At 45.6% G+C, this 15921-nt stretch overlaps 1 protein-coding gene across 1 annotated transcript in view; it reads right to left on the reverse strand.

The window, feature by feature from the left end:
- Nucleotides 1-1044: 1044 nt before the first annotated feature.
- The window catches only part of LOC117457858 (neurofibromin-like), an 87558-nt gene continuing 72681 nt past the window's right edge, over nucleotides 1045-15921 (reverse strand). Inside the window, 17 exon segments of the mRNA XM_034098103.2 lie at nucleotides 1045-2989; nucleotides 5147-5363; nucleotides 7293-7339; nucleotides 7541-7683; nucleotides 8670-8770; nucleotides 8849-8967; nucleotides 9045-9167; nucleotides 9271-9431; nucleotides 10638-10773; nucleotides 11345-11476; nucleotides 11596-11722; nucleotides 13067-13207; nucleotides 13526-13627; nucleotides 13906-14047; nucleotides 14131-14192; nucleotides 14347-14561; nucleotides 15238-15517. Coding sequence (XP_033953994.1) covers nucleotides 2847-2989; nucleotides 5147-5363; nucleotides 7293-7339; nucleotides 7541-7683; nucleotides 8670-8770; nucleotides 8849-8967; nucleotides 9045-9167; nucleotides 9271-9431; nucleotides 10638-10773; nucleotides 11345-11476; nucleotides 11596-11722; nucleotides 13067-13207; nucleotides 13526-13627; nucleotides 13906-14047; nucleotides 14131-14192; nucleotides 14347-14561; nucleotides 15238-15517 — 2391 coding nt within the window. The 3' untranslated portion in view covers nucleotides 1045-2846.

Here is a 15921-nt window from a genome sequence, read left to right on the forward strand (position 1 = left end):
TTACTTGTAGTCTTCCCTTTATGTCATTCTTTGAGATTGAATGACTGTGCTAAGGCTGTCTCTAATCAAAATGTCCCTTTCCGTGGAATTTATCTAATGATCATGTGTTTACTGAATGGACAGGAGAAAATAACGTCCCGACGACTACAATACAAGAAAAACAAATCAGTAGTGAACTGATCGACGAGTGTTTCCATTAAGTACCATGAACACTGAGAACGGTGAGAAACAATGTGCGACTGAATAAAGTCAGACTTTTTCAACAATACTCAACTGTTGCCATGCATAGATGTTAGGGCGGGACAGAGGAGCCCCGCTGAGCTGTGGGCGGAGCACTGATCTACAGTCCCTTTCTAAATTGCTCACCCTAACCCTAAAGACCATGTGACTTGTTCCATGTTGTGCCACTGGTTCCCATTACCAGACACCATGACTGCTGTTGGCTAAGGGCATTATGGTGGCATGGTAACGAGGTTGAACCCTTAGGGATTAACATATGTAGTGTGGACCACCATTTTAAATCAGGACATAGCTTTAAAGATGGCCGACGTAGGTGCTGGGTTCACACGCCTATGTTTTGTCAGTGTGCACTGTGTTACCATGAGCGATTAAAAACTAAAAGGATGGAGTTCTCCGAGGTGGATTAGCTACGTCTAGCAAGTTTAAACTCTCTATACACTATCTAAAACACTACACCGTGCTGATCTGACAGTTTATGTGTGGACACGATATCTTTCTTGGGACAGCATTCTTCAAATGCACCCAGAGATGTGCAGAACAGGCATGTGGGACAGAAAGTCGGAGGCATTGGCAACCTGCGTTATTATTACTGAAGCTCTTAAGGAAAAACCTCAATTGAGGAACTTCCATCAACGGATCCATGCCTCCAGCAGGGTGGGGCAGGGTGGGGCAGGGTGGAGCAGGGTGGAGCAGGGTGGGGCAGGGTGGAGCAGGGTGGGGCAGGGTGGAGCAGGGTGGAGCAGGGTGGGGCAGGGTGGAGCAGGGTGGAGCAGGGTGGAGCAGGGTGGGGCAGGGTGGGGCAGGGTGGAGCAGGGTGGGGCAGCTCTGGAGTCAGTGTTTCCGTCACCGTGTACATCTTTCCCATTATTCCAGTACAATGTAACGATGATAGAAATCTTCCTCTTCTTTCAGAGTGTGCAGCTTTTAGCTCTAGCAGGAAGTGGAAAAATGACGTACCACCAAATGTTTGTATATTATTTGATTGTATATTTTCAGGTCAGTTTATGTAAGCCTGACATATATTTAAGAGTCATGAGTTTATTCATTTTTAGTGTTACCGGAAAGAACAGTTTGTAAAAACAAGGTTGACTTATTAGCTTTTTCCTCACACTCTCCATGCTGTTTTGACAGGAACAGGAAGGGGTTGAATTGGCTTAAGTTGTTAAATAATAATAATACATCATCATAGAACACAATGTGATGTAAAAAAATAAAAAGTTTGACAATTCCGATAATACTTAGTCCTGACAAACTGTGTCAAAGCCTCGTAGGCTACATGTTTCCTTCGAAGAGCCCACAGGAGTGTGTCGGTGTTGTGTGTGTGTGTGTGTGTGTGTGTGTGTGTGTGTGTGTGTGTGTGTGTGTGTGTGTGTGTGTGTGTGTGTGTGTGTGTGTGTGTCATGAGATCAAACGTCACCGTGTCCACTGCCTCTTTTCTACTCAAACAGTCAGAGGAGGTAACCAGCAGTAGCTCATGTGTTACCGGGCCGACGAGGAGTCCATATTGCACCGCGCTGACACTGATGGACAAATAAAACTAAATGTGTGGTTGACGAAGGAGATTCAGAGTTGAGGATTATTGCCTATTACACAATTTTCCTTGTCACTGTGTAAACAAATTAAAACGCAATGCTGCTGAAAACACAGTTCGTACTAAAATAACTGACATTAAACAGCCACGTAAAAAGAGACGCGCACGAAAACAAACAAAAGAAGCTCGGAGCTATTTACACACGTACATTTCCCCCTAGTGTTTTGCGATCTTCTCGTTCGTAAGTGTTTGAAAAGAAGATTTTTGGAAAGTGTAGCGCTATCTAGCTGTACAGGATAAATACTTTCAGGCAACAGGGTATATGGATGATTGTATATTAGACGATCGTTTGGAGGCCCGTCGTGATGCGGCTCGCGTGGTGATATGGACGGCTCGCCTCCATAATTAGTACCTGTTCTTTGTCTTTCACTTTACAAATTGTACACATTGAAAAACCCTGACAAAAGGCACACCATGGAGAAAAACATCAACATCTAAATCAGCACTAAGGACTAGTTATACATAATCTGTCTATGTAAAATATGTACAGACTGGGAGAGGTGGGCCCAGGTGTCCGAGCAGACCCCCCCCTCCACTGATGCTGTCATTGGGTCCCTCTCGCTGACACAGGAGTGTTTAGTCAAAGGAAGGCCAAAGGACGGATCCAACTTTCACTTCCTGGTTCCTCCCTGTCCAAGCTGGACCTGCTTCCCATCAGGCTCAGGGGCATTTTGCCCCCAATAGTTTCATAAGAGTGAACTCGACCCGACTCGAACCTGCTGCTGAGTATCTGTGCAGACAACATCCGCTGCAGAGAACAGGAACTGCTCCAACGAAAAGATTCCCCTCCACCGTGCGCTGTCACAAATGAAACAAATCTCAAGCAGCACTAAATGTGTTAATATTCCTCCTCGATGCCCAACTGAAAAGTGTTCACGCCAGGGAAACAACCGGTAAGAAGGAGGAGGAAATAAACAGAGTAAGAGATGGAGTGCAGCGTGAGCCCCCGGCGGGCTGGAGGAGGAGGAGGTGGAGGAGGCGGAGGAGGAGGAGGAGGAGGAGGGGGGGTCTCCGATCACACGATCTTCTTGATGCTCGGCCTCTTGAAGCTGCCCGCGCTGCGCTGCTTCTGCACCTGACTGGCCGATCCGTGGCGAGTGCGCCCCCCGCTGGAGAGGGCGGAGCTGGGGGACAGCTGGACGTTCTCCTTATCCACACCTGAGGGGCACAGGGGGGGGGGGGTTAGGACCGAACCAAGCAGTGTGGATCGTGTGCTTTTGTAAAGCCGTTTCTGTATATCATATAGAAACTAACTATGTTCGTAGTAACGCAACAGGAAGCCCCAACTGTGACTTATTAGGATTTTTCTTAATACATTTATATTTGTGAGGATAATCTCAACATACTAACCAGAGGTCGCGTTAACCGAATATTTTCAGTCTAAGACGGATTTTTTTTTAACAATGACGGAAACATCTGCAAGGAGTCCGTCATTCTGACAGATTAGAACAAACTCGGACAGCGCCAACGCGTCCCCGCAGCGAGGCTCCGGTGTTCTGCATGCCCGCCAAAAAGGAAAGGATATAGTTTCCAAACCTAACTTTTTGCCGTACAAATCAATTAAATTCAAAACCTTTATTTATCATTGATCTCTTTCTAAAGGGAGACCTGCAGCAGTCGGTTCCACAAGAAGACATGAAAACATAAACAACAGAACAACAAAAGGACATCATACAGCAACATGTACTGGGATTACAATTTACATATTTAACCACATGTGCAGGTACCAACAGCATCTGAGTGAGTAGCATCCAACCGAGCTTTAAAAACATGTGGTGGTACCAGCTTGGTAATGTTCCATTCTGTTTGCAGACTGTTCCAAGTTAGTGGAGCTGCACCTCTAAAAGCTGTCTTCCCTAAGACAGTCCTAGCACTTGGCACATTTAATAAAACCACAGCATGTGATCTCAGGCAACAAGTACTTTCAATTCGCAGAGAGATCAGGGAGCAGATATAAGATGGTAGTTTATCCAACATGGCTTTGTAAATGAGAAAGTACCAGTGACTGAGCCTCCGTACAGGAAGTGATGGCAGACCTGCCTTGGTATACAGGGTACAGTGATGCGTCAGTGCGCTGTGATACGCAGCATCTAACTTGCTCAGGTAATGGGCCGGTGCATTCATATAGACCAGATCCCCATAGTCCAGCTTTAGAACAGAGCAGTAAATGCATCAAATCATTGAAATGTCTGGGAGTTTTGGCTTTTCGCTGTGCGCGCTCCCGTGAGGTGGACATGCATATTCTCTCTCTCTCCTCTCGCCCTCTCGCTCGCTCCCTCCTCCCGAGAAGAGAGGAACGCTCTCACCTTCTAGATCGTGAGAATCTCCCTACCCTCTCCTCTCTTCTCGTCGCTTGCACTAGCCCTCTCTACAGATCCTCTCGCTCTCTCTCACTCGAGCCGATCATCGAACTCGTATCCCTCTTCTCCTCTCTCCTCTCTCTCTCCTCTCTCTCCCTCTCTCTCTTCCTCTCCCTCTCTCTCCTCTCTCTCCCTCTCTCCCTCTCTCTCCCTCTCTCTCTCCTCTCTCTCCTCTCCCCTCTCCTCTCCCTCTCTCTCTCTCTCCCTCTCCCTCTCCCTCCCTCTCCCTCCCTCTCTCTCTCTCTCTCTCCCTCTGAACCTCCCGTTCACTATGTACAGGCCTAAGGCCCGACAGAGATGCACTATCTCTTTACCATTCTGATTGATTTCAGAGTCAAGGCTGTTCCGATGGCTGACGGTTGGTGTGGTAAACAGGGGGGGTTCACCAAATACATGGTGGCTGCCCTGTGGGTCTATGACATCAGGTTCAATTCCTGTTCGTCCGTTCAGATCTCCAGTTAGAAGCACATTTCCCTGGGCCTGAAAATAGGCGATTTCTGAATGGAGAGTTTCAAAAATGTCTTCTTCAAAATAAGGAGAATCTACTGGGGGAATATAAATAGCACACACGTATAGATTCCTGTCAGTTATGCCCAGGGTTTGATCTAACCTTAGCCAAATGTGGGATTTACCTTGTTTTACTACTGAGATCTGACCACACCAAGATCCCCCCCGATGTTCTGCCCTTGCGTATGTGTTTTGATTTTATAGAGGGCACTCTCTCTCTCTCTCTCTCTCTCTCTCTCTCTCCCAGAGAGATGTATAGAACAAATATATAGTTCTAGCCCTGAAGATTTAGATGTGACCTTGATAAGACTATCTGAAAGGTCAAAGGGTTAACGAACGGAGAACGTGAGAGCCTGAGTGTGTGTGTGTGTGTGTGTGTGTGTGTGTGTGTGTGTGTGTGTGTGTGTGCGTGCGTATGTGTGTGCGTGCGTATGTGTGTGTGTGTTACCTGGGGAGTGCTGCGAGGTGGCCAAGGAGGTCATGGAGTTGGACAGGTTGAGGTTGGCAGTGATGCTGAGCTGGCTCTGGCTGGTGGGGGGGTAGGGGGAGGTGGGCGTCCTCAGCTGCTCCTCCCCCCGCTCCTCGTCCGCCGCTGGCAGGTAGCTGTCAATCAACGCCTCCAGGAACTTGACGATCAGCTCGGCGTAGTCCGGTATCTGTGTTTGCTGCAAGAGGGGGGGGGGGGAACCTGTTAGACCAGCGATACTCGAGCCGCATGCGGCTCCTTTAAGACTAGTTGTGGCTCTTTTAAGTCCCACTTAATAAAAAATAATAATAAATAAATAAATTAAAAAAAAACATTGTCAGCAGAATTCATCAACATTTCATTATCACTCATCAGTCATCACACACATCAGTCTATTAAGCCACCCCCCCATCCCTCTGAACAACCAATCACAAATTATTTCAGGTTTCGCGCTCTGATTGCAGGTGCGTGAGATAATTGCTCCGTCACACTGGGAAAACTAGCTTACTATGCAAAAAAAGGAATATAGGAAACGAAAATATGAAGAGGAATATCGAACATTTAAAGAGGACTGGGAACTCGAGTTTTTCTTCGTCTCCACCGGTTCGGGAAAATGCATCTGCCTGCTTTGTGACAATGTCATTTCACAATTTAAAAGGTCCAATTTGCAGCGCCATCACGACACAAAACACCCGAAGTTCAGTACCGACTTTCCGAAAGGTGGAGAGTTGAGGGCGGAAAAGCTGGCGAGACTCAAACAGAACCGAACTGCTCAAAAAAAACGTATTCCACACAAATACGAGTGAAAGAGCGACAGAGGCATCCTGTGATGATCAGTAACCATGCTGTCTGTTATCTGTTGTTATGGGCAGTCAGCAATGTGTGTTTTGTGGTTGCAGAGAAAATAATAAATTACAGTTATTGCACTGTACATTATGCTTTTCATTCCTTAGTAACATATTACTATTATCCATATTCTCAAATGCATAATGGTTTCAGGGAGGAAAGTGGCTCCTGATTAGGACAAGGTTGAGTACCACTGTGTTAGACTGATGATTGTAATGCCTGGGAACAGAGTGACAACATAGACACATAGGCTGGGATACAAATAATACCAATATATAGTTATATTATTTATTGGATTATAAATACTGATTACATTAATGGGATAAAAGTCTCGCTAGAATTAAGTGTGTCATACATGTTTTAAATATACCGTACTTTTCGGACTATAAGCCGCGACTTTTTCCCCAGCTAACGGCCACTAGGGAACCTCCTAAATCTATGGATTTTACAGGTAAAATTAACCACCTTTAACTCTATGGGCTCTAGGACCGGTAAGCGGCGGGCTCCAGCAGGACAAGCTGGAGGCCGGAAAAGAGGGAGACAGGTAGCGCGCCAAAGTAAAAGTGGAACCGAGAGACAGAACGAGAGCAAGACAGACGGACAATTTAGCTGCTGCGGCTCATATGCAGGTGCGCTTTATAGTCCGAAAAGTACGGTACCTAGTAAAGGTGCACCATTTCAAAAAATACCTTAGTCCGATTATTATGAATGATATTGCGATATGTTTAGAGAAATATACAATTTTTGAAACATAATTTAAAATGATAATTGAATCACATAATAAAATGATCATATCGTGATTTTAGGAGGATCTGAACAAAACACAGATTTCTGATGAAGACTGTAGAATATAGAGACTTCTCGGCAGCTCTCCAACACTTCATTCAGATATTTAAACACATTTTGGATATTGTAATAGTTAATTTGGAAATATTTACATTAATTTTGGAGCCATAATATATGCACTATTTTAATTCTGTTAATTTACATTTTATATGTATTTCACATTTTTGAGGTACTACTGGTTTCAGTATTAACCGAAAACTCAGCTTTAAATGTTGTTCATCCTCTCTGTGTGTGTGTGTGTGTGTGTGTGTGTGTGTGTGTGTATGTGTGCGTGTGTGTCTGTGTGCGCGTGTGTGTGGTGTATATCACCCGAACAATTGGCAGGGTGGTTGCGCTCCAGTCATTGCTTAGTAAGCTGAATTTCTCCTGCGTGGCAGCCAAGGGCGCCTCAGGGAAAATAATAAATAAATGACAGAAGCAAAATAATCGTCCACACCTTAGAGAAGGGTCCGGCAAACCTCCAGAGTCCATTGAAGCCGAAGCCTGTGAAATGAAAGGGGGGGGGAGAAGGGGGAGGAGGGCAGGCAGGGTGAGCACACTGATATCCACCTACATTAACTGTCACAGTCTTAGGTCACTTCCTGTCTGGGGAAAAGACTCATTTCAATACACTGTCCTCTTCCAAATAAAGGCACAAATAACGAAAGTAAATGTGCAGAATGTGAAAATGTCAGCATGTATTACTCTGTAGGTAGGAGGGCTGGTACTGGGGGGGCGACTCCTCGTGGTAGACCACGCTCTGGACGATGCCGTGGACCGGGTTCAGCAGGTTGGTGTCCTGGCACATGGACAGCACCGTGTTGATCTTAGAGTCCAGCAGGTTGTGGCTGAGGAGGAGACGTGCACACAGACACGTTAATGCGACGTCTCTCTGAACGCGGCTCTATATACATCGATGCTGCTTGCACACAATTAGACCGATACATATTCTAACAGCACATGTATGTTTAGATGTTGACAGTGTGGTCTCCCAGTACTTAAGTCTCATGTATATTCTTACATCTGGAGAGTCAATGTTTCCATCAGTCAACACGCGAGCAGCAGCTCTTATGCATTTACTCACAAGCCCTTTTAGTGCACGCTTTCTGAGTGTGTTCTTTGATCCATTCACGGACCAGAACCAAACCGTTGAATCCCTAAACAATAGGTAGTTGCGGATCGGATCAAAGTCAATCATGGTCCAGTTCACTTTTAGTGTTCAAACATTAGTTGGAAAGTAAGGAAATATGGACCGAGTACAGAAGGTTACAAAAGGCCAGCAGCTTCTCAAGTGGCTGCAAAGGTCTCTGGTTGTTAGCTCACTAAGACCGGAGTAAAGTCAAGGTTGCTTCTAAACAGCTGGGTAGAATAAATGGGGTGAGCCCAGCTTGAAAACGTTACTTTCAGAGAGGATACAAGAGGCCTGGAGAGCCCGTCTGCGAACCGATACATGTTGGGTCGATAACCACGGACACAGCTTCCATAGGTGAGGACGACAGGATGTAGTTATGTCATGTATATTAGTTAAGACTTGTCTAACATTGCAGACCAGTCTAAAGGGATCCAGACCTGATCCAGACTGAAGTGGACGAGTGAAGACTCGCGGACCGAGAGCACCAACAGGGGCAGCAGCATGACCAGAACTCATACAGAGTCCACCTGATCAGACTAAAGATGGGTTTGACTTCCATCACATCCCTGGTTTGGTCTCCGGTCCTAAGAACCTGGGACCACCTCTACATTCAACTCTAAAAATAACCCGCCCAAAATAGATCTAACTCCGATCGTCAGAGTACAACCTAACCTAGGGAAATGTGTTTTGTTGGCTACTTACACGACGGGAAACATCTTTGGGAAGACGACGCTCGCTTCGGCCAAGTACTCGTAGAGAATTCGCTGGTCAAAGTCATCAGTGGTGTATTTGACCTGGGTGGCCTGGGAGAGCAGAGCAACAGTCAGTGGTCGACACGTGGACAGAATGTAAAACACAACCACTGTCCTCCGTGTCCTCACCAGCACAGTGAGCAGCAGAGCCTGGATCTTTGGGTCGGTCAGCACCTCTTCATCCAGCAGCACGTTGGACTCTGATACAGACACCTTGCGAAGGTGAGAGTTTGCAATTCTTTGCGTCTCTGTAAAAGGAACATGGATTTAGAATGTCTTCTCACAGAAACCGTATCAGAGGAAAACGGGAATGCTGCACTCTCACCTATCTCGTAGTCGTTCTCTGCGACCCGCCTCATCTTGGGAGGGGTGGTCATACCCGACTCCATCTCTGGTCTCTTTGGCGCTTTGGAGTCTGATATGAGATGATCGAAGCTCTTCCTGGTGCCTGGCAGACAATCAGTCAAAGGGACATTTACAATCTGGATTTGAGGTTTTATTGATGGACACTTCTCTTTAGGAAAGATCCACATGAACATCACGAGTCATACCCAGGAGCTTCTTTGTGTTGGCCTGCGAGGGCTGGCCCATGTCCAGGCTCATGGACTTGCGAGTTCGGGGGCTGATCTGTCCCACGGTAGGGTAGTGATGGGCTGAGAGGTAGCGCTCTGAGACCTGGGGGGACGTCCACGGCTGAGTCTCACGCAGAGTTCTGAGGAGAATGGACCCAAAGTCAGGGAACAGAACACAACCTGACAACTTATTAAAGGGGACGTATTAGGCTCTTTTCAGGCTCATACATCAGGACATGTTTATATGCTTTAAGGTTTCTTTATTCTCTCTGTGAATATACCTGTATTCACTTCCTGTCTCTGTAAGCCCAGTCAGATCTGATTGCGCAAAATATGTGAAAATTATATATATTTTAATAACCCTGGAAGGAAGGGTAGCAAATATGAATGGTTGAATTGAGGGAGCCCACAAAAATTGACTTGAATATTTTTTATTTTAAAGTAGGGCTTTCAACAACCTCTGAACAATGACAAATCTTCTATACAACAACCTGGAACCTCTCTCTCTCTCTCCCTCTCTCCCAACCCTGTGTACTTCTCTGCACTGAGCCAGTTGCTCAAACAGACAAGCCTGTTTACAGTCGTCGGCAAAATGCCGCTCCTCTGTCTTCATAGCGGTCAAAGCATGAGACTGAAGTTCCCACTTAGGGTCAAAAGAATGCGCTGTGATCCGAATTATTTCACACAATCCCTCGTCCTCCACGATTTGTTAATTGTCCTGCAAGCTGTAGCCACCGCCACCCATTTAGCCATCGCTGCTGAAAGCTTGCTGCTCGTAGACGCGTCTCCCCGGCAAACGTTCAAGCGTGGTCTGCCGCAAGCGAGCGGCAGGAGCGGGGCTGAGCATCAGCTGTGTGCTTGGCTTGCTGTTTAAAACACCTTTTTTTGTATCCATATCTCTCGCTAGAATTTCCCACCATCCAACTAACAACAACAACAACAACGTCAAGCCTTTGGAATCTGAAACTACGGGGTGGGCCGAGGACAAATACACATGCGTTAATTTCACGGTAAAATAATTAGTGGCTTTTAAAAAAAAATGGCATCAATGCGTTAACTTGAGAGCCCTATTTTAAAGTGTTACGGTTGGTAGACACTTGTGCATGTTATTCACAAGCACTGCACATGTAGTTATTAAAGGATATGTCCCGTGTCAAGAATGAACTATTCACTCAAATGGATAAAAAAAAAAAAATTATACCCACTGGAAAAATGTTGGGAAAAGAAATGAGGAAAGCGTTAAACTTAGAGTCGTCTGCATTGTAATTGAGTTTGTTTCATATTGTGCCTGTTGGGCTGCATTTTGCTGTCGCTGGATCAGACGAGTTGTCCTCTGTTCTGCTCACCTGCAGCTGGGATCATTGATGTGACTTGTGTATGTTTCCATGGGGACCGGGTCCATGGAGAGGTCAGAAATCAGGAGGGACTTCCTGTGTTTGAGGCTGCAGCGACTCCGGACCTCCTCAGATACAGTGAGCAGGGCTGCAGACAACCAGGAGAGAGGATGGGGCTCAAGCAGCAACCAAAGCCAGCATGGTGTTCTATAGTTAACTTTTGATCACATTACATCACATTGCATTTAGCTGACGCTTTTATCCAACGCGACTTACATTAAGTGCATTCGACCAAGAAGATACAAACTTGAAGAAAACAGAATCATATAAGTACATCAGGTTTCATAGAGCCAAACATTTCAAGTGCTACTCAACTGGCTTTAGATAAGCCAGCCCTTTATTAGTATATAAGTGCTTTGTTAGTAATTCTATCGCTCGAAGTGGAGTCGAAAGAGATGAGTTCTCAGTCAGCGCCGGAAGGTATGTGAGCTATCTGCTGTCCTGATGTCAGTGGGAGCTCATTCCACCATCTTGGAGCCAGGATAGCAAACCCACGTGTTGTTGCTGATGGGAACTTGGGTCCCCCTCGCAGTGCGGGTGCAACGAGCCGTTTGGCTGATGCAGAGCGGAGTATTTCTTCCATGACATAATATTGGTGCTATGGGCATGAGCAGGATAGTGTTGGAAGTTGTGTAGATGTCTCCTAGTGTGTTACGTACCAGCCAGATAGGCCACACTCTGAGTGTTGACCTCAAACTTGTCACATTTCAGATGCTTGCTGATCAGAGCGAGAAGTGTGTGCAGGATTCTCACAGTCCTTGCTACTGTGGTGGCGGAAGGGTGTCTGTAGCCTAGAGACACAAGGAAGACACACACAGGCCGTCATTAACACAACACTGATGCAAACCTCTGGAAGATACCGTTTCATTCAAACAAAGCCGATGTCTATCAGCAGAAGTGTTCTCTTTACCTTTGAGTAGGTGGCCCACCAGTGCAAAGTTGAAGTTTGCACTGAAGTTGAGGCCCACAAAGTGATCCATCTGCTTACAGTGCCATTCTAAAGGACGCCGGATCTCCATGAACACTTCCTCTGGACTCTGGATGGGCCAATAAGAGGAGAGGAGAGTGAGGAAGCTGTGTTTGGTAATGTCAACAAATCTCATTCCATCATCCACTCATTGTCAACATACATTAAGAGACGTATCTTAAGGTTCTTAATCAGTCAAAAGAAGTCAGTCAGTTCTCTCCACATTTTCTCTACCTCAGGCCTAAGCTCACAACATTTGATGGACCTAATATACAAAGCATGCAGTCAAGACTGTCCAGAGATGCAGTTCCACTGATCAGTGTTGTTGAGGCAGCAGCTGCAGACCTGCATGAGCTTCCTGACACTGTGACGATGTGTGTGTGCCGACTTACGCGTACTTCACATTATGGCTGTCAACTTCAAATAAACAAACATATTCCAATGTTTGCTTCTTTCTTTTCCATTTAAGATTTTCAAGTTGCTACATTTTAAAATGGAATAAAATAAAATAAAAATATTGATATATACATTATAAAGTTAAAGTAAGATGTACAAATACATTTAAAAGAAAACAGAAGAAAAAATGAACAAACAAAATAACTTAAAGTAAAAATGTCCACATGGTGTTAAAATATGTAACATGTATATTGCAATACATCCAGCTGTGTATTGGTATATAGTATGATAAAGTATATAAGTAAGTAAGTAAAACTTTATTTATATAGCACCCGTCTCAACACGGATGTACAAAGTGCTTTACAGTACAGTACACAGGACACAATTCAAAGTACAACTATAACATGTAGAATAAAAGGCATAAAACAGCAGCAGGTAAAACATAGGATAAATCACCAGTAAAAGACAGCCACTACCTCACCTCCTCCGACGACCCAAAGGCCTGTCGGAAGAGGTGGGTCTTTAACTGCCCCTTAAAAATCTCTATTGAAGCCGAGGTTTTTATTATCTGGGGGAGTTTGTTCCAAAGCCTTGGGGCCACCGCCTCAAAGGCACGGTCACCCCTAGTCTTTAGCCTGGTTCGGGGCACCCTTAGGAGGCCTTGCTCAGAGGACCTCAGGGCCCAGTTTGTGATGTGAGGGTGGATCAGGTCAGTGATGTAGGCTGGGGCTTGGCCATGGACAGCTCTATATGTGAAGACCAATACTTTGAATTGGGTTCAAAGTATTGGTCTTCACATATACAGCTGTCCATGGCCAAGCAGTCAGCAGTCGTTGTGTCCCTGAGACCCTTCACCCCAAAGTGCTCCTGTGGGGATTGTCCACAGTGTTGAGTATGTGAGTCGACTGTGTGGCTGTGTGAGAAGAGGAGACCGTGTGTGTGTGTGTGTGTGTGTGTGTGTGTGTGTGTGTGTGTGTGTGTGTGTGTGTGTGTGTGTGTGTGTGTGTGTGTGTGTGACCTTGTCGTTGAAGATGCGCATGGTGTCCAGCGTGTGGAGGTTCTGCTCCATCAGGGCAGTGCCAGCAGAGTACAGGTTGACTTCATCCAGCTGCAGCACAGCTACCGCCACCCAGAACAGAGCTTTGTGCATGGGAGACTCCTACAAAACACACACAGGGGGGGGTTGATTATTGATGTCTTGATCTTTAATTTAGCCTAGCATGCTACACTTAAGATAGCTGAAACCTTTGTTCCACCTTACAGTGAATAATTAAATGTGACATCTTCTTCTCTTCTAAGGCGGGGTGGGGTCATACAAACTAACCACGAACTCCGATGCAATGTTACAGAGGTGAAAAGTATAAAAGGAAACTGCTTCCTGTGGTGTCTTATTCGCTTTCATTTTTCATTAGTATTGAAAGAGAGTGGGGGCTCTGCGCTGTGGCTGCAGGGGGAGGGGGGGTATGCTGGGTCGTACCTTGCTGAGGAGAGGCTGGAGCTTGGTCAGAGCGATGACTGTGGCTTCTATTAACACTTGGCTGTTGTAATTGTCCGGCCCCTTCAGGCAGCTCTCCAGACCCTGTGACGACGAGAGAAGTTAAAGAAAAGAGGAGAGCGACGTAGAAAGTCATTACAAAAAAGTAATTTTGGTACTTATTCGTGATGATATCTGCTAATACAAACTATTCCATCATATATTCAATCTTTACTTTTGGTATCTGACTTGTTTTCCCTCACAATAACTTCAATGTAAATGTACTCTATTTGTATTGTAAGGTTCGTAACAGTAAAGACATACCGAATAAGCCCCAGAAAACCTCGGTTGAAACGGGTTTGTGAGTGGATTTGCGCTCTCACCCGGTCGATGCTGAGCAGAGGGCTGGCCTTGCTGAGGATCCGGATGATCTGCTTGATCTGGCCGTGGCTCACCCTCTTACTGATGCAGCCGAACACCACCAGCGCTCTGGGCTGGAGGGAGGGGTTGTACTGGAATGCAAACCTGGAACACAAAAACAGGCATTAGTTGAACGCTGCACGACCGGCTTCTCAGCATTGATGAAATCAAATGGAGGCGGTGCATACTTCTGTGCGAGCTCTGTCCACTGGTCTAACCACTTGCAGGCTGGGATGTCCCTCATACAAGCCTAGGACACAAACATAGAGGAAACTGAAAGACACTGAGAGATTAAGCAACACTTTGACTATATTATGAATCTGAAAAAAAACTTTCTTGGATCTTTAGCATTTCATTCATGGAATAAAAGTATGTGTGGTACAGTGCAGTGACACACTACTGACCTCCATGATCTCCAGGAGGGCCTCTGTGACGGTCTCCAGGGAGGACAGGGCGAACGTCTCCCTCTCGTAGGAGCCTGGAGAGAAGGACCGGTCTCTGTAGCTGGAGCGGAAGGCAATGACGGCGGCGGACTTCACTTTGCTGATGCCGAACAGCAGGTAGAACTTGGGCAGGGAGAACTCGGTCAGGCTCAGCCTCAACACCTGCTTCGTCTCCTCTGAAATCACAGAACACAACAACATAAGAGATCAGTTCTGCCTCCAGAAGTCCTGGCTTTACTTTGCTCTCTGACTCTGTTCCCGGCACGGCAAGATGGTTTTCAATGTGTGTCTTAAGTCTTTGCATCATCTTACAACTGATACACAAAGACATATTGAACATAAAGAAAAGGTTAATTGCTAGTAAATCAAACTTTACGATGCCATTATAATTCAAAATGTTAACTTATTATTAAAAGTAAAGTGTACTACCTATGTAAAAGTAGTTAAGAATTTGTTAAGGATAAATAAATCATTTAAAAATGAAATCAGGACACAACATAGATATTCGTGAAACTCTGTATATGGTTAATAATTGGTTTGTAAAATCCATAAGAATGACGATTTACTAGTCTTCGGTAATCATAATGATAAGAATATAAATAGTTTGAATGTATGCATCAATAAGCTGTTCATAAAAACGTTACGGATGTTTCAGAATGTAACTGTTATTGTCCCATAAGATCGGATCTTTATTTTGCTCCTCTGATCTGGACTGCTGTTGTCCCGCTGTGAATACCCGGCTATGGGACGGATAAATGCTTTCTCATTCTGATTTATTATTGACGATCAGCGTAAAGCGTTAACCTTACTGCAACCTCAGGCTGCCGGCCAAATCAATGAGCTAGTCCTCACCGCTGAAGTTGAGCTGCGAGCAGGTGCAGAGGGAGTGGATGATGTTGATGACCAAACCGTGGGTGGAGGCCCTCAGAGAGAGCGGCCCCGTGGCTACCAGCAGGGTCACCACGTGGAACAGGTAGGGCAGGTGGGCCGCCACATCCAGAGAATTGTTGAAGGACAGCATGAGCATGTAGCGGGCCAGGATGGCGATGTCGTCCCACATCAGGTGCTGCTCCAGAGTGGGCGTCGGCGACAGGCACGTCTTGTCGATGATCTTACACATCCGACCAATCACCTGCCACGAAGAATAATTCCAACATTGGAACAATGCAGACAAACTTTCCATTTCAATTTCATAATAACAATGGCTGATGGGAAAAAGAGACATTACTCGCCCTAGTAGTTCCTTTATTTCAGGGGTCTTTGATTATTTTCAGTTTAAGAACACCTCAATTTAAAGAAAGACAGAGCAGGGACCCCCTTGCTATAAATGTCTAAAACTGATGAATATTGAACTTAAACATAACGTGTAGTGCCATTTTTATGGTGCATAAAATACTAAGCTTTTAAAATAATGATACACAACCATAACCCCTAGCTAGCTAGACATACACACGACATAAAACTGCTCTTTGCCGGGAGAGATGACTGATGCTAAGGATGCTCTGATCAAGGGACAGATGTAGTCATATCGATCCA

This window comes from Pseudochaenichthys georgianus, chromosome 13, assembly GCF_902827115.2.
Source record: "Pseudochaenichthys georgianus chromosome 13, fPseGeo1.2, whole genome shotgun sequence".
NCBI classification, from domain to species: Eukaryota; Metazoa; Chordata; class Actinopteri; order Perciformes; family Channichthyidae; genus Pseudochaenichthys; species Pseudochaenichthys georgianus.